Here is a 17798-nt window from a genome sequence, read left to right on the forward strand (position 1 = left end):
AGAAACACACGATTGGCATAAGACAAAAAAAAAAGACCAGAATTCTACATAAGAGTATAAGACCCAGGCTTAGTCAAAGTCACCAATGGCCACGACGAAGTCCATAGAACAAGAAGCCGTAGTACAGTGGCCAGGAACCGTGGCAGGCTCCTTGGACAGCTCGAGCGGCTTCTGGACCATGCTCGGGCAGGCCTCGAGCATGGCCCAGCTGGTTGGCGTCGACGCGCCGCTCGCGCTGGCCGCTGGTGTCCATGGACCATCGTCGTGCAGGCCGCGCTGGCGGCTCGCCGTCGCCGCTCATTGTTTGTTAGAACTCAATTAACTTTTTTTTGGCCTTTCAACATCAGAAAGCTCATCCTCCTACCAACGGGAAAAATCTGACGTAAAAAGTCACGCACAAAAAATAATCAGAAATTCCATACAAGAGCCACGCTTAGTCAAAGTCGCCGTTCAGACACACCCACTCGGCGGCCTACAAGGAGGAAGGAGCGGAGGAAGGCTAGCGGCTACACGGTGCGGAGCAAGACAGGCCGTGCGCAGGAGGCGGCCATGGCGCAGCTGCTGGACAACTCGAGCGGCATGTGGACCGTGCTCGGACAGGCCTCGAACGTGGCGCAGCTGGTGGGCGTGGACGCGCTCGGGCTGGTGTCCATGGTCGTGCAGGCCGCGCTGGCGGCGCGGCGGCACCGCGACGCGTGCCGGCGGCTGGCGCAGCACGTGGAGATCGTCGGCGGCCTGCTGCGGGAGCTCGAGCTCGCCGAGCTGATGCGCCGGGAGGCCACGCGGCGGCCGCTCGAGCAGCTCCGGGGCGCGCTGCGGCGATGCTACGCGCTCGCCACGGCGTGCCAGGACTGCGGAGGTGGGTACCTCGGGCGCCTGTTCTGGGGAACCCGGATGGCCGCGGAGCTCCGCGCCGCGGAGCAGGAGATCGACATGTTCATCCGCCTCGTCCCGCTCATCGCGCTCGTCGACACAACACATGATCGCGGGGCTAAGGTACGCCTGTACCTTGCTGATTCTTACTGTCGAATTGCGATTCATTGATTTGGTATTCAGTCAATATCATGGTTGATTTGGTTGAAGCTAACAATTTACGAGGTCAAGAATGGAATTGGTTTCAGTGCGATTCACCAGACCTCTAGGCCATCCGAAATTGTCCTTTCAATTTATGAAATAGGAATAGTTGTGCGTGAATTGGAGTCTAAGGGCGGAGTATACTAGTATATACAGTAAAGTGGCATCAGAGGTAATTAACAAACGGTCTGGGAGAACGGGATAAAACTCATAAGGCAACATTTTATTTTTATCCATTGTAGTTGTAGATGTTCACTGTTATTTGTTGGCCACGTGTCAATCAATCATTTGGTGTCATTGGACTCCTTGTCTATTATATTGACTACAAACGAGATGGAAACAGATAGTAGCATCTGAACCACCGACTGTAATACTTTCATCTGCAAGTTGAACAGTTTTTTGTGAAGCTTTTAGTTCTGTAGCATTATTTTTTGAAGAAAAGGTTATCCGTTATCCTAAAAATAGGTGTGCATTTACTCAATTATAAATCGGCAAAGTTTGTTAATTTTGCTAGTTTAGGGGTGGGGTGGGGTGGGGGGGGGCATATATTAATTTTCACTCGTTGTCCAGCAGGCCGCTAAGGGAGTGCCAGGCGCAATCACGAATAGTTCGAACCCTCAAATCAGGTCAGCTTATTTCTAAAAAAAAATTCGATAAGGGAAATTTTAAGCTTATTTTCTAATGTTGTTGATTACTCAGCAAGTGATCCATCAGATCAAATCCCAAACTATATCATGTCTTGTAAGAAATTAGTAACTTAGGTGAAACTCAATGGATGCCAATATTTGGAAAATTGCTGATCATATTTGGCTGATTAATGACTTCTTACAGATTTTAGATAATAGATTTCATTCAACCATTTCTTTTTTTGGGGTTATTGGATGACCATGAATTCATTTGGCTAAAAACTTTGATGTTTCAACAAATTTATAGCACCTTTGTCCATGTAGCAATAAGTATCTTTTTAATGTGAACCATTAATTATGTAAGCTGCCATCAGTTCTTTTGTTATGGACTCCTACTAGTATGGAGTATTTCAGACTGTTGAAATAGTTGACAGTTTTTGCATAATAATGATAAGATTTATCTACCCTTAGGTTCTCAAGAAGTGCTTCAGATTCCACCGAAATACACATTATTCAAGGAGGTAATCAAGTTTGTGATGTTGCAAAACAAGCAGAAGGTATGCAGATGCAGTTGCCACTGTAATTTTTCTAATTCTGTTACTCGTATATCAAAACTCAAAAAAAAAAAACTCCCATGACAATATCTTTGCTCCAAGAATCAACAAATAGTTTTTGGCCCCATAGTTACTGCTCTGTCGCTCATGGTTTTAATCATACTGAAACAGGGACAATACCAAGGTGTACGTGTGACTAATTTAATAATTTTGATACCACTTGTGTATACTGCACATAATTTCTTGTCAAATAAAAAGAAATAAACATGAGTAATGGAAGAGTACTAAGCTACTAGCTAGTGGTACAACATATCTTTACAATACAAATTACAAACTCTTGAATAAAGCTTTGACTATACAGTTCCCTTTTTCAAAGAAGAATGTCAGTTCAGTAAGGACACTTTCAAAGTCATCCAATGTTATGATTTAATGATCTATCAGAGAAACTCGAACATATTAATGGTATTTCAGTAAATGTTGCGATCCTATTGTTCACAAGAATAGATTTTCCATGATTCAGGAGCAGTTGACTTGCAAGAACAGAAAATTCTGGACACTGAAGAATTGTTGGAGCTCTGCTTACGTACTGAAGAGTGTTGTCCGGGATTCAAAAAGTTTGAATTCTTTCAGATTGTTGATGCTACAGACAATTTTTCAGAAAATAGAAACGTCGGGTATGGTGGATTTGCTACAGTTTACAAGGTAATTATGACCCAAAATAGAAAGAAACTAACAGTTTCGACAATATGTTATTTAAACTTAGTAACCATTGCAGGGTCAATTGCCTAATGGACTCATGGTTGCCGTCAAAAGGATGGATGTATATGCTACAGTATTTGATTTCAGCAGTGAATTTCTGCTTGCAAGGCTTCAGCATACCAATCTGATTAGATTATTGGGTTGGTGCATCCATGAGAAAGAAAGGATTTTACTGTATGACTTCATGCACAGGGGTAGCCTGCACCGGTTCATCTTTGGTATGTTTTTCCTGGGACCTGAATTATTGTCGTAGTATCTTAGACTTGTTTGTATCTAAATTACTTTTTTTATATGAATGACCAGGGAAATTATTGTTTCAGTAGATTCTTGGTTTGTTGTCATAGTTAATCTGAATCTATTCTCATTTTGATTTGCACTTGCATGAAACTGTAATTTCATTTTAAACTAAAACGCAAATTATTCTTTGGACATTTTGCAGACGAAAGAAATGGTTCATTGCTAGACTGGTCTAAGCGACTTAATATAATTAAAGGGTTAGCTGATGGACTTGTTTACCTTCACAAGCAGTCCATGTTGTGGATTGTTCATAGGGATTTGAAACCCCAAAACATCCTCTTAGATCATGACATGAACCCAAAGATTTCTGATTTCGGATCAGCCAGAAGTCTAAGTTCAGATGTAGCAGAAGAGCGTACAAGCAGGGTTGTGGGAACTAGGTAAGTTATACACAATTTCAGTTATAGTGCTGTGCAACAACCATGTTCCAATGGCCGATATCGCTCTTCTAATGTTTATGCAGTGGTTACAAAGCTCCGGAGTACACATCCCGTGGCATTTATTCACTAAAGACAGATGTCTTTAGCTTTGGGGTGATCGCTTTAGTGATCATAAGTGGGCGAAAAAATACCATAATGGAGCAGCAAGGAGATTCTATTGGTACCCTCGTAAGAGATGTGAGTTAACACGACCCTTTGTTAAATGTTTGTTATTTTGTCCTCTACATATTTGTGCTAAAACTTACCACAATTATGAATTTTTATTTATTTACCCTACAAAATCATTGTTATGTTAATACTAAACAGTCTGGGAAAAATATATATCAGGCATGGCAATTGTGGAATGATGGAAGGTTACATGAGCTTGTAGATCCAATACTGGGCGGTGATGGATTTGAACCTGCAGAGTTAATGCGGTATGCTCAAGTGGCACTGCTATGTGCTCAGGAAGAACCAACAGATCGCCCCACCATGTCGGATGTTGTGGCACTTCTGAACTTTGAAAGCATAAGCTTGTTACCAGATCCTAAACATCCCTCAGACCTGATTAAGGGAGGTGCTGCTAGCGATAAGTTATTGACGTATGCTAGCCAATCAAGTAGGACCATAGATATAACCATTACAAGTTCAGCTCCCGTGTCAACTAGAGTCCGCATCATTGTAGAGCCAGAGACCTGAAAACCATTTAATTAGCAGAAAGTTGAAACTGGAAATGTGATGGGGTTTTGCCTGTTGATGTAGAAATGTCACATGTTAAAAACATCATCTTTAATATTATATATGTTGGGAAATTTTATATGTTATATCATTCTTCTCATTTTCTGGATTTCATCTCTGATACTCCAACTATCTAATAGGTGACAACTAGCTATGCAATTATCAGGAAAAACATAGCTGTATCTTCAAGCTGATATAGTATCTCTTTCTGTAATTGTGTATAGCTGTTGATGCTTTGCCGTACTAATACTTGTTCGTGTGCACAATATTGGTAATTTATGGACTCAACCTCCAAATAAATTATTATTCACTTTAGATTTGTCTTAAGACAAATGTTTCTAAATTTGACCAAGTTTATGAAAAAACACAATAATATCCAGAATACCAAATAAATGCACTATCGAAACATATTTCATGGAAAACTAGATCCTGTATTGCTGCGATAATACAATTTGCTCCAGTGGCCTTACTATAGGCTCAGGAAAAAACCCAGCAGATTGACCCACTAGTTTGGATGTTGTGGTCTCTTGAACTTTCCTTTTTTTTGTTTGACAAAACAGCAGGGGAGTTCTCAGATTTTTCTCTCTTTTTTATATATATAAGAAAAAAGATATTTACGGTTACAAAGAAGAGACCTTAAAGAAGAGTTTCATAACTACTCGGCCAATTAACTAACAGCAGTTTTATCTTTGGTTTTGCCCAAAGCACAACCAATTCCCTCCTCTTTAAAGCATTTCTTCCCCCAAGTGAGAGAGTGGTCTCTTAAACTTTGAGACCATAAGCTTATTTCCGGATCGTAAGAAGCTATCTGGGCTGATTAATGGAGTCTCTATCTGGCTAAGCTACCTGCAACAAATTCTCAACAAACATTAGTCAATCAAGTCAAGGAGAACCATAGACATAACCATCACTAGTTCAGCGCTGGTGTCACTGTCAACTAGGGTCTGCATCATTGTGGAACCAGGGATTTGAAACGTTAAAAACATAATAATAGCACAGAATTGAGAAGTTTCAGATGCTAAGAACGATGTTTCCTCTTTTGTGTAAACAAAATTTTTCATATTATGGGCATACTAATATTTTTATTTTTGTTCAACTTCATCTCTAGCCTCACCATTAGAGAGCTCCTTTTGAGTTTGCTTGTTATGGGGTTCTGAAAATCAGAAAGTCTACATCCTCGTGCCAGCAGGGGAAAAAAATCTGACAGAAAAAAAACAATGAGAAATTCCACACAAGACCCGTTCAGACTCACCGATGCACCTCACCCATATAATTGCGCTCGCGAGTCGTGACTCGTCAACAGCAGCGACGAGTTGGGGAGCAGAGAAGACTCAGAAGAGGCAGTGCGCGCACGGCAGGAAGCGGCCATGGCGCTGTGGACAGTGCTCGGACAGGCCTCGAACGTGGCGCAGCTGGTCGGCGTGGACGCCCTCGGGCTGGTGTCCATGGTCGTGCAGGCCGCGCTGGCGGCGCGCCGCCACCGGGACGCATGCCGAAGGCTGGCGCAGCATGTAGAGCTCGTCGGCGGCCTGCTCCAGGAGCTGGAGCTCGCCGAGCTGATGCGCCGGGAGGCCACGCGGCGGCCGCTGGAGCAGCTAAGCGGCGCGCTGCGGCGGTGCTACGCGCTCGTCACGGCGTGCCAGAACGGCGGCGGCGGGTACCTCGGCCGCCTGTTCTGGGGAACCCGGATGGTTGAAGAGCTCCGCGCCGCGGAGCAAGAGATCGACATGTTCATCCGCCTCGTCCCGCTCATCGCGCTGGTCGACACTACTCTTGATCATCGGGCAAAGGTACGCGTGTTTCGGATTGCTGATCGATCACCACAAGAAATTTTGGTGATCTCACATAGTCACATGTAGTTGCGTCGTTCAGCCTGGAATTACGGCTTGTTATTTTCTTTCTTAATCCGACTGAACTCCTGGTCCTTCCAAGTGATAATCTGAATAATCGCATCTCAATTGGGGTCCAGTAGCACTTGCAGCTACATATTAGACAGGTTTGCATGAACTGGGTGCTTCTGAAAATCCGGAGGCCATTACAGAAAAACTTTATGACGTGTGCTGGTCAATCCTGCTCTATCAATAGTATTTTTTTTACTGTCGTTATCCTTGTCTGGCAGTCTACGGAGGGTGTGCCAAGTGTGGAGTGTGGTTGCAAGCTGTTCAAATTCTGACACAAGGTTCGATACCTTCTTCAATACGTTTCTTAAAAAAATGTTGGATGTTTGACAGATTAACATTTTCTGAGATTAATCATTGGCTCATTGCTGGTCTTGAACACTAGATTTTTTTTATCATATCTTGTTGATTTTCATTTGATTTATTTGGCAAGAGGAATTTCTTTGCATTTTTATATATTAAACTTCGAACTGTGGATGCATCACATATTGTTCATCTTGTCATCAAGATGAATTTCTTTAAAAAATTATAATTGTAGTATTTCTTTTTTATTTTCTCGAATACATATAGCTATGCATTATTCCATTAAGAAGATAAAATGCACCACGATGTACGGAACACACACACAACAACAATAACAACAAAAGAAAAGAGGGAGAGTTCCTAATTGTGTACTCCGTATACACCTACAAAAGAAACCCATATCTATATCATACGTATCCATTTTATTCTAGGTTTATTTTAAAATGGTTGTTTGCAAAATCAGTAGAACCCCTATATCCTGAATGTTGAGATGTTGTGTGGAGCTTATAATTTTGTTAGCATGCAAATCAGAAAATTGAAGTTTTTTTTTTGGCATATATAGTTCTAAGATCTGTTCATTCCTAGGATTCCAAGAGAAGCTGTGGTGCCCAAGCAAATAGTCTCACAAGGAGCCACCGCTGTACCTCGTAAAGTTGGGGAGCAACTATTAGGAGGTACTAATTATATAAATTTCCTGCCATTCTCATTTGCGGACCAATAAAATGTGAAAACTAAATATGTGTTGCTACTGAGCAAATAAGACTGCATGTATGACTAATTTTCATAATATTTTACTTACAATAATTTTATGGTCACTGGAAACTATTGGAGCTCACTTTATAGAAGAGTACAGTATATGACATTTGTCAATATGTAACAAAAGTTCCACAAATGGCTGCAGTGAAAAAAAATGTTCATACCTTTGCTTGTTTCAGTAGGCAGGAACTCATGATTCTCCTGGGAGGGGGGGGGGGTTATAAATTGGTACTAAGTAGACAAAATCAGCATGATAAATGCCATTCTACTACTGTCTTCATTAATCCAGTGATTAATTTTGTGACATGAGGAGATTACCCAATGATTCAGGGATAGTGGAATTACAAGATCAGAAACACATGGATGCGGATGAGCTGGTGGAGCTTTGTACTCGTACAGAAGTGAGCTGCCCAGGATTCAAAAAGTTTGATTTCTTTGAGATTGTGGATGGCACAGATGATTTTTCAGCGAAAAGAATAGTTGGAAGGGGTGGATTCGGTACAGTTTACAAGGTAATAATCAACAGAAACATTATGGGATTTACAGTGAACAGTGGATTCCTAATTGATGCTATATAGTCTGTACTCATTGGCTCCCCCATCCACAAACTAAAACATTGCTTTGAGAATGGTGTCTTAACTCTGTAACTAACAATTGCAGGGCCAGTTAACTACTGGAGTCATGGTTGCCATCAAAAGATTGGATGAAAATGCAACAGTATTTGATTTCAACAGTGAATTGCAACTCGCGAGTCTTCAGCATATCAATCTAATTAGGTTACTGGGATGGTGCGTACATGGAAAAGAAAGGCTTCTAGTGTACGAGTTCATGCATAATGGCAGCTTGGACCGTATCATCTTTGGTATGCTTTCTCAAAGACCATCACACATTTCTTTTCTTATCAAAAATAAAGGCCAGAACAAACCCCATTCCTCTTGTGTGCTGCTTTGATATGACGATCGACTCATTTAAAAGTATGCACGTTTGATTACAAATAGTATGGGGCATAAGCACATTTCTTGTCTAATCATTTCACAGAGAAAACAAAGGCGGCATTGCTAAACTGGCATAAGAGGCTGCAGATAATTAAAGGGTTAGCTGAGGGGCTTGTTTACATGCACAAGCACTCGCTTTTATGGATCATACATGGGGATTTGAAACCAAATAACGTCCTCCTAGATCAAGACATGAATCCAAAGATTGCTGATTTTGGATCAGCTAGAACACTGAGCTCAGATCTAGAAGAAGGGCGCACAATTAGGATTGTGGGAACTAGGTAAGATCTACACAAAACACCAAACATAGTACTTCCTCCGCCCAGGATACTAATATTTGACTGTTAATATCTCCTATAATATAATATTTATAGCAACAAAATTATAGTTATACGAAACTATTTTTAAATATGAATACAAATATATGATTGTTATAAGATAAAATTTTTATTATACAAGATTAATCGTAGGTCAAACTTTTTTATGTTTGAATCTTGAATTACATGTGCGCCTTATTTTATCTTGAGACTGTGGGAGTACATAACAATCGTGATCCAATGTTCTAATGCCACAGTCTGCTAACTGTTTCAGTGGTTACATAGCTCCAGAGTATGCATCTCGTGGCCTTTATTCAGTCAAGATAGACGTATTTGGCTTTGGGGTGTTAGCTCTTGTGATCATTAGTGGGAGAAAGAATATCATACTAGAGGAGCAAGGAGACACTGTTGGCAACCTCGTGCGAGATGTGAGTAAACATTCATTCAAGCATCGTTGCTATGTGTTACATCCTAAATGTTATTAGCACTCAACAGACAATAAAGTTTAAATTTACAGTACAAATAATTTTTTATGGTTAACACGAATTGGAAAAAAAATGTTCCAGGCATGGCAGCTATGGAGTGATGAAAGGCTACATGAGCTTGTCGACCCATTGTTGCGTGACGGGCACGAAATTTATGAGATGGTGAGATTTGTTCAGGTGGCACTGCTATGTGTTCAGGAAGATCCGGTGGACCGTCCCACCATGTCAGATGTTATTGCATTTCTGAACTTTGAAAGCACAAGTTTGTTACCTGATCCTAAACCGCCATCAGAGCTGATTAACAGAGATGCTACAGATTTCAACTTATCTGCATATGTTGGTCAATTAAATAGGACAGTAGCCATAACCATCACGGGTTCAGCTCCTTTGTCAACTAGAGTTCGCATCATTGTAGACCCAGAGACATAATGTGATTTTATTTCACATGCCGATGCACCATAAGTCTGTTGTTCCCTGTGTATTTAACCTTAATAAATATTCACTTTCTATTTTGCATCTATGCATGCTTCGAGTTGCGTATACTCTTCTCATTTCTGTGCAAGACTTATTTCGTTTTGTCAAGACAAGTCTTTAACCAGCAATTATTATATTAATATATGATTTTTATGAAACAAACCTTGATTTTATTATATTCTATTCAGAAAGGTTTTATTATGATTATAATCTTGTACCAAATAAAAATATTATTGGAATAACTGTTGGTCAAAGTCTTACTCGAACAAAACGAATTACGGCTTGTAGAACAAGGACAAATGGAAGAGGGAGTATACACCTTGCAATTAAAAAAAAAGGAGAGAAGGAGGGAGCAGTTCTTTTAGTGGTAATAACTAGAAAAATGTGATAATTTGAAAGCCTTCTTAATACATGTGAAAGAAGAAAAGAAGATTTATGTATATGCAAAAGAAGAAGCACAAAAATTTTGATGGCAGAAAGTTGAAATGTGATGGCCGTTTAGTGTACATATATTCGATTTTAAGAACATTTTTTTCTTCGCCATTTTGGGTAATAAGGTAAAGAGCAACTTTGTACTGGAAATAAATGTGTATTCTAGCACAAACTCCAATAAATGAAACTACTCCATTTGACCACAAATATAGACTGTTTAGGACATCGACAAAGCATACTCCCTCCATATAGGAAATAGATGACATTTAGGATAGCGACACGGTCTTCAAAGCATAACTTTGACTGCTTTTTTTATAAAAAATATTTGTTGAAAAGTGATATATGTATATTTTTATGAAAGTGTTTTTTAAGACAAATCTATTCATATAATTTTCACTTTTTCAAACTCAATAACTTAAAAAGTTATTCATGATTTATATTCCCAATGTTTGACTCAAATCTTGTCCAAAACAACATCTAAATCCTATATGGAGGGAGTATAGGGCACAATTTGACCACTAATTTCTAATACTACCTCCATCCCAAAATCTAACATTTTCATCTTTGACCATAGATTGTAATTTTCATCTTTGACCATAGATTGTAAAAAAAAGATTGAAAATATAAAAGTGATATTAGTTCATTTGTAATGAAACCAACTATCGTAACATGTAATCTTTTCTATTTAAAAGTAATAATTTTTGAGATATTGTTGGTCAAAGATAAAACTGTTTGCCTTTGAAAGTCAATAGGTTGTTATATTTTGGGACAAAGATAGTAATATAATATTTTAAAAAATAAAATACACTCTAGGTCCTCAAACTTTTTGCTGGGTCCTCGAACTTTAAAAGTGACTATCTAGGTCCCTCATCTATTGCCACGGCGCACGAACGGTTTAAAGTCAGTCACGCCAGCTCCATAATCTGACGTGGTCGTGCCACCGTGTGTCCGCCCCGTGGCCATTTAGCAAAAAACCCGCGCGCTGCCCATTTCTTCCCCATTCTCCACCCATCCTCTTCCCCCAATTTTCTGATAGAGGACGAGGGCAGAGCGGTTGATGTGGGGGCGGCAGTGAAGGCGCGGGTAGTGAGAAGAAGTGAACGCAACGGCGTGACTCGAGGTGCTAGGAACACCTGCAACAAACGCAGGCAGCTCAAGAGGGTAGTAGGGTACTAGCAGTTCGCGTGCAGTCGTCATATCAAGTGGCAGTGCCATTTGGAGTGGTGTTCAGAAGGAGATGGCGAACTTACACTCGAACATGATGTGCGCCGCCGTCGTCAGCACTTTCTTCCGTCGGAGGCGATGTCGGCTTTGAATCCGTTCCCGGACGAGGAGCCCCGCTCGAAGAACTGTGAATTTGCTGCTAATTTTTCTTGCGAATTGCATGCGTTGTGTCTGCGATATATGTGAAATTGCATGCACAATGTGTTTGGACTGTAGAAAACAATGATGTTTAATGCTTTTGCAACGTCTCCATGCATTCACGGCCCATCAACCTCCTGATTAAAAAAGGAGAAAGAGATCAGAAGCACAAGCAGCAAAAGCATCGACCACCGGACGCGCTAGCTAGGAGTGGGAAGGGGAAGCGAGCGGTGCTGAAAAGTTGGCGGTTGGGTAATTAGGACGGCGCGCTGCAAATGACGCCGCCGGGTGCAGGTGTTGGCGGGAAGGTGGGCCGACATTAATAACAGAAAGGCCCATATCTGCGCTATGACTTCACCATTTTCGCCAATTAGCACGAATCAACAAATAATCCTGGCCGTACAAAAACCGAGTGAAATCTGATGGAAAAAAATCACCCGATGAATGTTTAGAAATTCCGTATAAAAAATCCTCGAAAACAAAGTTATGGAAAAAGAAAAATCGGAGAGAGCACACGAAATCTATGACTTGGACATTACTCTGTTCCGCTGGCCAGTTGGCTAATTAGCTAACAGTGTTTTTTTTTCTCACACTAACCAGCATCAGTCACCAGTCACCAGCCAACTATCAGTATTTTCTCTCACAACAAATGAGCACTAGCCACCAGCAGCAGCCAGTCGAACAGATAAATCGATAGAGTTGTCTACACTCTCCAATGGGCCATTAAATGGAGATTGATAAGGTCCCACACCAAAGTATTATGGATGGCGCAGAGCCGACTGAGAGTCTACGTGAAGAAAGAGAACTCGCTATGCGTCGGTGCAGCCAGCGAAGACATCCTACCTCCGCTCCTATTGGTTGAGATATTGGGTCCGCCACCATTCCCAGCCGGCAGTGGGCGTTGCTATTAGGCCTTATTTAGTTTGCAATTTTTTTGAGTTTTTGGTACTGTAGCACTTTCGTTGTCATTTGATAATTAATATCTAATTATAGACTAATTAAATTTAAAAGATTTATTTCGTCATTTACAGTTAAACTGTGTAATGAGTTTTTTACTTGTATTTAATACTTATGTATATATCCGAAGATTCGATGTAATAAGTACTGTAGTAAAATTTTCAAAACTAACCATTCAAGCGACCTGTGGACCTTTCTCGGACAGGCCTCACCGCCTCGAACTTTGCGCAGCTAGACGGCGTGGAGGGACGCGCTCGGGCGGGCTGCCGTGGTGTCCATGGTCGTGCCGGTTGCGCTGCGCTGGCGGCGGGCCGACACCGGGACATGTGTCGGCGGCTGGCACAGCATGTGGATATCATCGACGGCATGCTGCGGGAGCAGCTGGAGGTCGCCGAGATGATACTAGCAGCCTAGCATCAGGAGTAGTGCGGATAACTCGATCCGCACCCTTCTCGCCGGCAGCCGGATGTCCGACGAGCTCCTCCGCACCGTGTTCATCCGCTTCTTTGGTGGACACTACCCATAAAGCTCGCTGCGTCCGTGCTCCGAATCCTGTACGTCGTGCCGCACGCACGTACGCTAGCTAGGGTTTGAGTTTACCGTGTGGACTGCGCAGCCGCCCTGCCCTCTGAACCGTCGCTTTTTGCTGTGCACACATTATACTCACCTCGCCCACCCATATTTCACTCGCCAATAGCAACGGCCGGCCGCGGCGAGGTCAGGAGCCGGAGGAGCCCAGAGAGACCGCGTTGCTGGCGGCAGGAAGCGCGGCGGCCGTGGCGAGCGAGCCCACGGCACAGCTCGAGAGGAGCAGCACCAGCAGTCTGCGGCGGAGACGCGCTCGGGCTGGCGGTGTCCATGCCCCATGGTCTGAGCACGTGGAGGTCCTCGTCCTCGTCGTCCTGCTGCGACCGCGCCGTGCCTGATGCTGTGGGCCGCCCATCGAGCTCGAGCAGCTGCGCACACTGCGGTGTGGTGCCACGGTAGATGCTCGCTCGTCGGGGCGTGTCGACGCGGCACGCGCGTTCCTCCGCCACCGCCTCGTCCTCGGCACCCGGGTCGGCATAGAGCAGGAAGTGGCCATGGCGCATGGCCAAACCCGTTGGAGCAGCTGGTCGGCGTCGACGCGCTCCGGCTGGCGTCGCGCCGCCACCGCGACGCGTGCCGGGGGCTGGCGAAGCACGATGAGATCTTCGGGAGCTCGCCGAGCTGATGCGCCGAGAGGCCACGCGGCGACCGCTCGAGCAGCTGAACGCGTGCTGCGCTGGTGCCGGTGCTACGTGCTCGTCACAGCGTGTCAAATTGCGCGCGGGTACCTCTCCGCGCCGCAGAGAGCAGGAGGCCGTCATGTTCATTCGCCTAATTCAGCTCATCACCCTCGTCGACACTACTCATGATCGTCGTATCATGATAATAATGGTACGCGCGTGTTTTTAAAACTTGTTGATTAATTAGTACGGGTGGTGGCCTTGCTACGCTTGCTAGCCGCGGCTGGGCGTTTGGAGCTTCCAAAGAATTCTAGCTTCATGTGGCGAGCGTGCCTCGCCGGGCAACAGAAACCTCGCTTTTGGAGAAGGGCTAATTTCACTCTCTTTTGACAAACTCAAGCGCCCGTCTCACCGAAAAAATAGCGGCACCAAGAATCTTTACTGCAACAAGCCAACAACTACTTTTATCTGTCTCCAACCACCAAATGTTTTCCACAGACGTTGGCTTGTTGCAACAAGAAAGTTCTATACGAGGTTATTACCTCCGAATTCATTGAATTGTTGTGTGAGCATGAATTGTAGTCCAAATGTTTTCCACTGATGTAACGAAATTACAAGGTTTTCAGAGAGTTTCCATATTGAAAGGAATGCAAGGCAACCCTCTAGAACATTCTCCACTAAGCAAGAATGAGATATTTTCCATGGAGTACTCTAGAATTAGTAATAAGTAAAATTTTGAAAATGTTAGAATATTTTTGGAATTCTCTAGAAGGGGGACACTTGTCCTAATACCATGGTTCCCATTGATCTATAAATAGAGCCCTCCTCCTTGCCATGACATCCATCCATGAGCAAGGTAGATGAGTTGTGGTAGGGCTAGAAGGGTGAGTGCTAGGCTAGCCACATAAAGGTGTGTGTTTCTTTGTAACTTTGTTACTCCAATAAAGTAAGTGTCTTTATAAGTGTTAGTCTCCTGGTTAAGTATAAGTACTTAGTGTATAAGTTGTGATCCATCGAAGGTTGGCTCTGTCACCCGGGATCACAAAAAGGGTCTGGGCTTCATCGAAGGTTGGCTCTGTCACCCGGAAGCCAGCTTCATCTGTTGATAGGCTCTGCCTCCCGGAAGCAAAAGGCGGCTCTGCCGTCAAAAGGACCCGGTACACTAAGTAACTAGAAGCTGACCGACTCTGGAGTGAGTTTGTGTGTCATAGGGATAGATCCTCAACTTAGTGGGTATTAGGGCCACCTCAATTTCCAACATTCCAGGTAGCACCCGTGATCGAGTTCAGGAACGAAACAAAACAACCAGAAAGCACAAACCACTAGGTCCACTAGAGAGCAGCTATGTGAACTCGTTCAAACAAACTGCCAACACCGCAAACTGAGAAGAGAAAACAGACAAGAACTGTTAGCCACCACAAAACCGAAAGAGGCAGAGGATTTTTTTAATAAAGGATTCATCCTGCTTTTATAGAAAGCAAATAACGAGTTTGGTTACAAGGACACACTGGGGTCCAGCTTAGCATAAAAGAAAACTGAGAGAGGGCACGCAGGCCTCCGATCACACAGAACACTCCTCGACCGCTTACCATGTCACCACTCCCAAAACAGGTAAAGCTGAAGGTTTTCCCACGTTCCAAAACCCCTTCATTCATCTCGTCCCTGTTACTGAAGAATTGTAGTCCAAATGTATCACAACTACTCTATACAGACTATATTGGTAACTCTAGCAAGGTAAGGTAATGAACTCTACTCTTGTACTCTGCTCGGCTATGCACCATCGGGATCAGAAAGTCTTTGTGAATGAGAACTTCACTTCAGTGGTAACCAACATGGAGACGCCTGTCAATTCGTGGTAGGATTTGAAGTTGCCGCCGCTGTCGCTGTAGTTGACCTTGACGACGTCTTCGGCCGCAGTTCTGGCCGTCCATCCAGGGCCCGGGCAATAGGACACAGGCTTGTAGCCTATGCAAGCGACGTACAGAACCAGTCAGCAAACATTAACATACCAGAACCGAGGAATCCGCAACTCTTGCACTGCAGAAGACATTAACATCATCAGTTAGCAAACATACCAGAAAAAAACTATTCGAATAGAAGTCGGTTCACTCGTCAGACAAGATAAGACTACTGCATATAAATTTGTCAAGATTAAGTAAGACTTCGAAAAGATGGAGCAGTCAACAAATCCAACCGATGAAGTTACAGTCAGATATGGCGGGGGAGTTGATCTTCCAGTTGGATAAAGCCCAGGAACAGAGAACACTCACGCCAGAGGAATTGGCCTTACGAAAATTGGCAAAATCCGCATCCTGGGTTTCTCAACAATCCGTCGCATTAAAATCAGACAACGGCTACGACATGGATCAAACTGAGGATGCAAATTCAAAGTATTTTCACCTGAGAGATAATGCGCGCCAGTGTAAAAACTTCATTCCAGCACTGATTGACCAAGGAAGAACAGTTACTGCTCATCAAGACAAGGCTGAAATACTATGTTGGCACTGCCAAGGGATTTTCAGTACACAGACCAGCAGATTTTCTAGCCTCAATTGGGAAAGCTTAGACATTCAGCGACATGATGAGGGACCGAAAAGGCGACCAGAGGGGGGGGTGAATGGGAGCCGATTAAAAACTTTCACAAGCGAAAGTTCGGCCTATAATCCCAAGTGCGCACCCAACCCTGGATTCCTAGGTGAAGTGTGGAATAGCTATAGAGGAGCTACACCAACACAAAACAACCCTAGGAACAAACGAGAATAAATGCGGAAGCAAACGTGAAGAACAGCACAAGATTCAGCACGGTATATATCACCGGTTGATCCGACGTACATAGACTTGAGTACGTCGGTTTAACCGATGATACAGAGCCTGCCGCACGAGAAAAGCAAGCACCGGTTGATCCGATGTATAGGTTTGAACAGCGTCGGTTCAACCGGTGTAGTAACACCGGATGATCCGACAAAATCTAAACCAACGTCGGTGCAGTTGTCCAGAGAGACACAAACGAACTCAGAGAGCACTGGTTGATTTGATGAGGAAAAGCTCAAAGCTCAATGCACCGGTGAAAGCAAAATGACAATGCCGGTTGAACCGACGTAGAAGCAACTGAGACTTTAACAACCACGCCGGTGCAATACACCAGAAACCCTAAAATGCGAATTTTGGCAAAACTCTGATCACCGGTTGATCCATTAGCAAACGCCGGTTCAACCGGTGATAGGAAAAAGCTGCTTGTGCCCAGAAACAATTTTCCAGCCCGCGTTCTTGGAAAAACTCGATGATCGAATGACCAAATTAAGTCCAAATCTCATCAAATTTTGTAGGCATGATCACAAAGGACTTGTGAACATGTCCACAGAAGGAATCGATGAATCACTCCATGATTTGGGAGGAATCGAGGTATTACCGAGCAAGAACGGGGTTTTCGGGGTTTTCTAAAAACTCGGTTCTTGAGGGCTCATGACCTACAGGAGTTTTAGCACACGGCTATGATGATTCAAGTCGCACAAAAGAGCCTTAAGGACCACAGCAACAAGTGGATGAATCCCCAAAGTGTAGAACTCAAGAAATCGGAAGATTCAAACACCGAAAGCTCCAAATAGACACGAAATTGAATTTGATTCAAAAACCAGAGGGCACAAGGAGGGAATGGCCTCCTTTCCCAATCACTCTCCGTACAAGAGTCTAAAAAATCCATGGCTAAAACCTCAATCCCTAGAGAGGAGAAGGGAGGAGGAAGGAAGAGGAGACAGAGGGGAGGGGCGTCGTCTGGCTCCAGGGGCAAGGCCACCCTTCTCTGCTGGCCTCCCTTTCCCTTTTATCCTCCTAACCTCCCTCTAAAGACTAAAATACCCCTAAGAGCTGAAATTAAACTAGAAGGCCCGTAGGGGTAAAACCGGAAAAAGATACAAGGACTCATCCGACGGCCAAGGTTCTTTCTTCGAGTCGAAGTCTTCTCCGCGATGCCGCCGTGGGGATGAAGATCCGGTCCGCGGTTTGGGAGGGTCTGCAAAACCCGGGTAGGTGGCCGGTTTTGAGAAAACCGCCAAAACTCCACGCGCGGGAAGATTCCCGCCTCCACGTCGTGGCCCTGGACGCCGTTCCCCCCTCGGCCTTCTGGTGGCCCTAGACGCCGCCCGAC

General features: G+C 43.8%; 2 protein-coding genes across 4 annotated transcripts; both read left to right on the top strand.

Annotated features, from left to right (window-relative positions):
• The first annotated feature begins 459 nt into the window (after positions 1 to 459).
• LOC120704314 (putative cysteine-rich receptor-like protein kinase 31) lies at positions 460 to 4553 on the top strand. Of its 3 annotated transcripts, none has more exons than XM_039988658.1 (8): positions 460 to 996; positions 1645 to 1700; positions 2172 to 2257; positions 2775 to 2956; positions 3030 to 3231; positions 3453 to 3690; positions 3774 to 3927; positions 4057 to 4553. In XM_039988658.1, the coding sequence occupies exons 1-8, from the start codon at positions 550 to 552 to the stop codon at positions 4426 to 4428; spliced, it is 1737 nt and encodes a 578-aa protein (XP_039844592.1). In that variant the 5' UTR covers positions 460 to 549; the 3' UTR covers positions 4429 to 4553. The 3 variants fall into 3 exon arrangements, with proteins under 3 accessions (XP_039844592.1, XP_039844593.1, XP_039844594.1); XM_039988659.1 differs by having other exon boundaries at positions 1648 to 1700; XM_039988660.1 differs by having other exon boundaries at positions 464 to 996; positions 4078 to 4553.
• Positions 4554 to 4753: 200 nt separating this feature from the next.
• On the top strand, positions 4754 to 9772 carry LOC120702279 (putative cysteine-rich receptor-like protein kinase 20). The gene is made up of 8 exons (XM_039985998.1): positions 4754 to 6325; positions 6524 to 6646; positions 7254 to 7342; positions 7755 to 7936; positions 8085 to 8286; positions 8463 to 8700; positions 9011 to 9164; positions 9303 to 9772. Exons 1-8 carry the CDS (start codon positions 5835 to 5837, stop codon positions 9648 to 9650), a joined length of 1827 nt encoding a protein of 608 aa, XP_039841932.1. The 5' UTR covers positions 4754 to 5834; the 3' UTR covers positions 9651 to 9772.
• Positions 9773 to 17798: the final 8026 nt, after the last annotated feature.

The sequence above is a fragment of the Panicum virgatum genome, chromosome 4K (genome assembly GCF_016808335.1).
Source record: "Panicum virgatum strain AP13 chromosome 4K, P.virgatum_v5, whole genome shotgun sequence".
In the NCBI taxonomy this organism is placed as follows: domain Eukaryota; kingdom Viridiplantae; phylum Streptophyta; class Magnoliopsida; order Poales; family Poaceae; genus Panicum; species Panicum virgatum.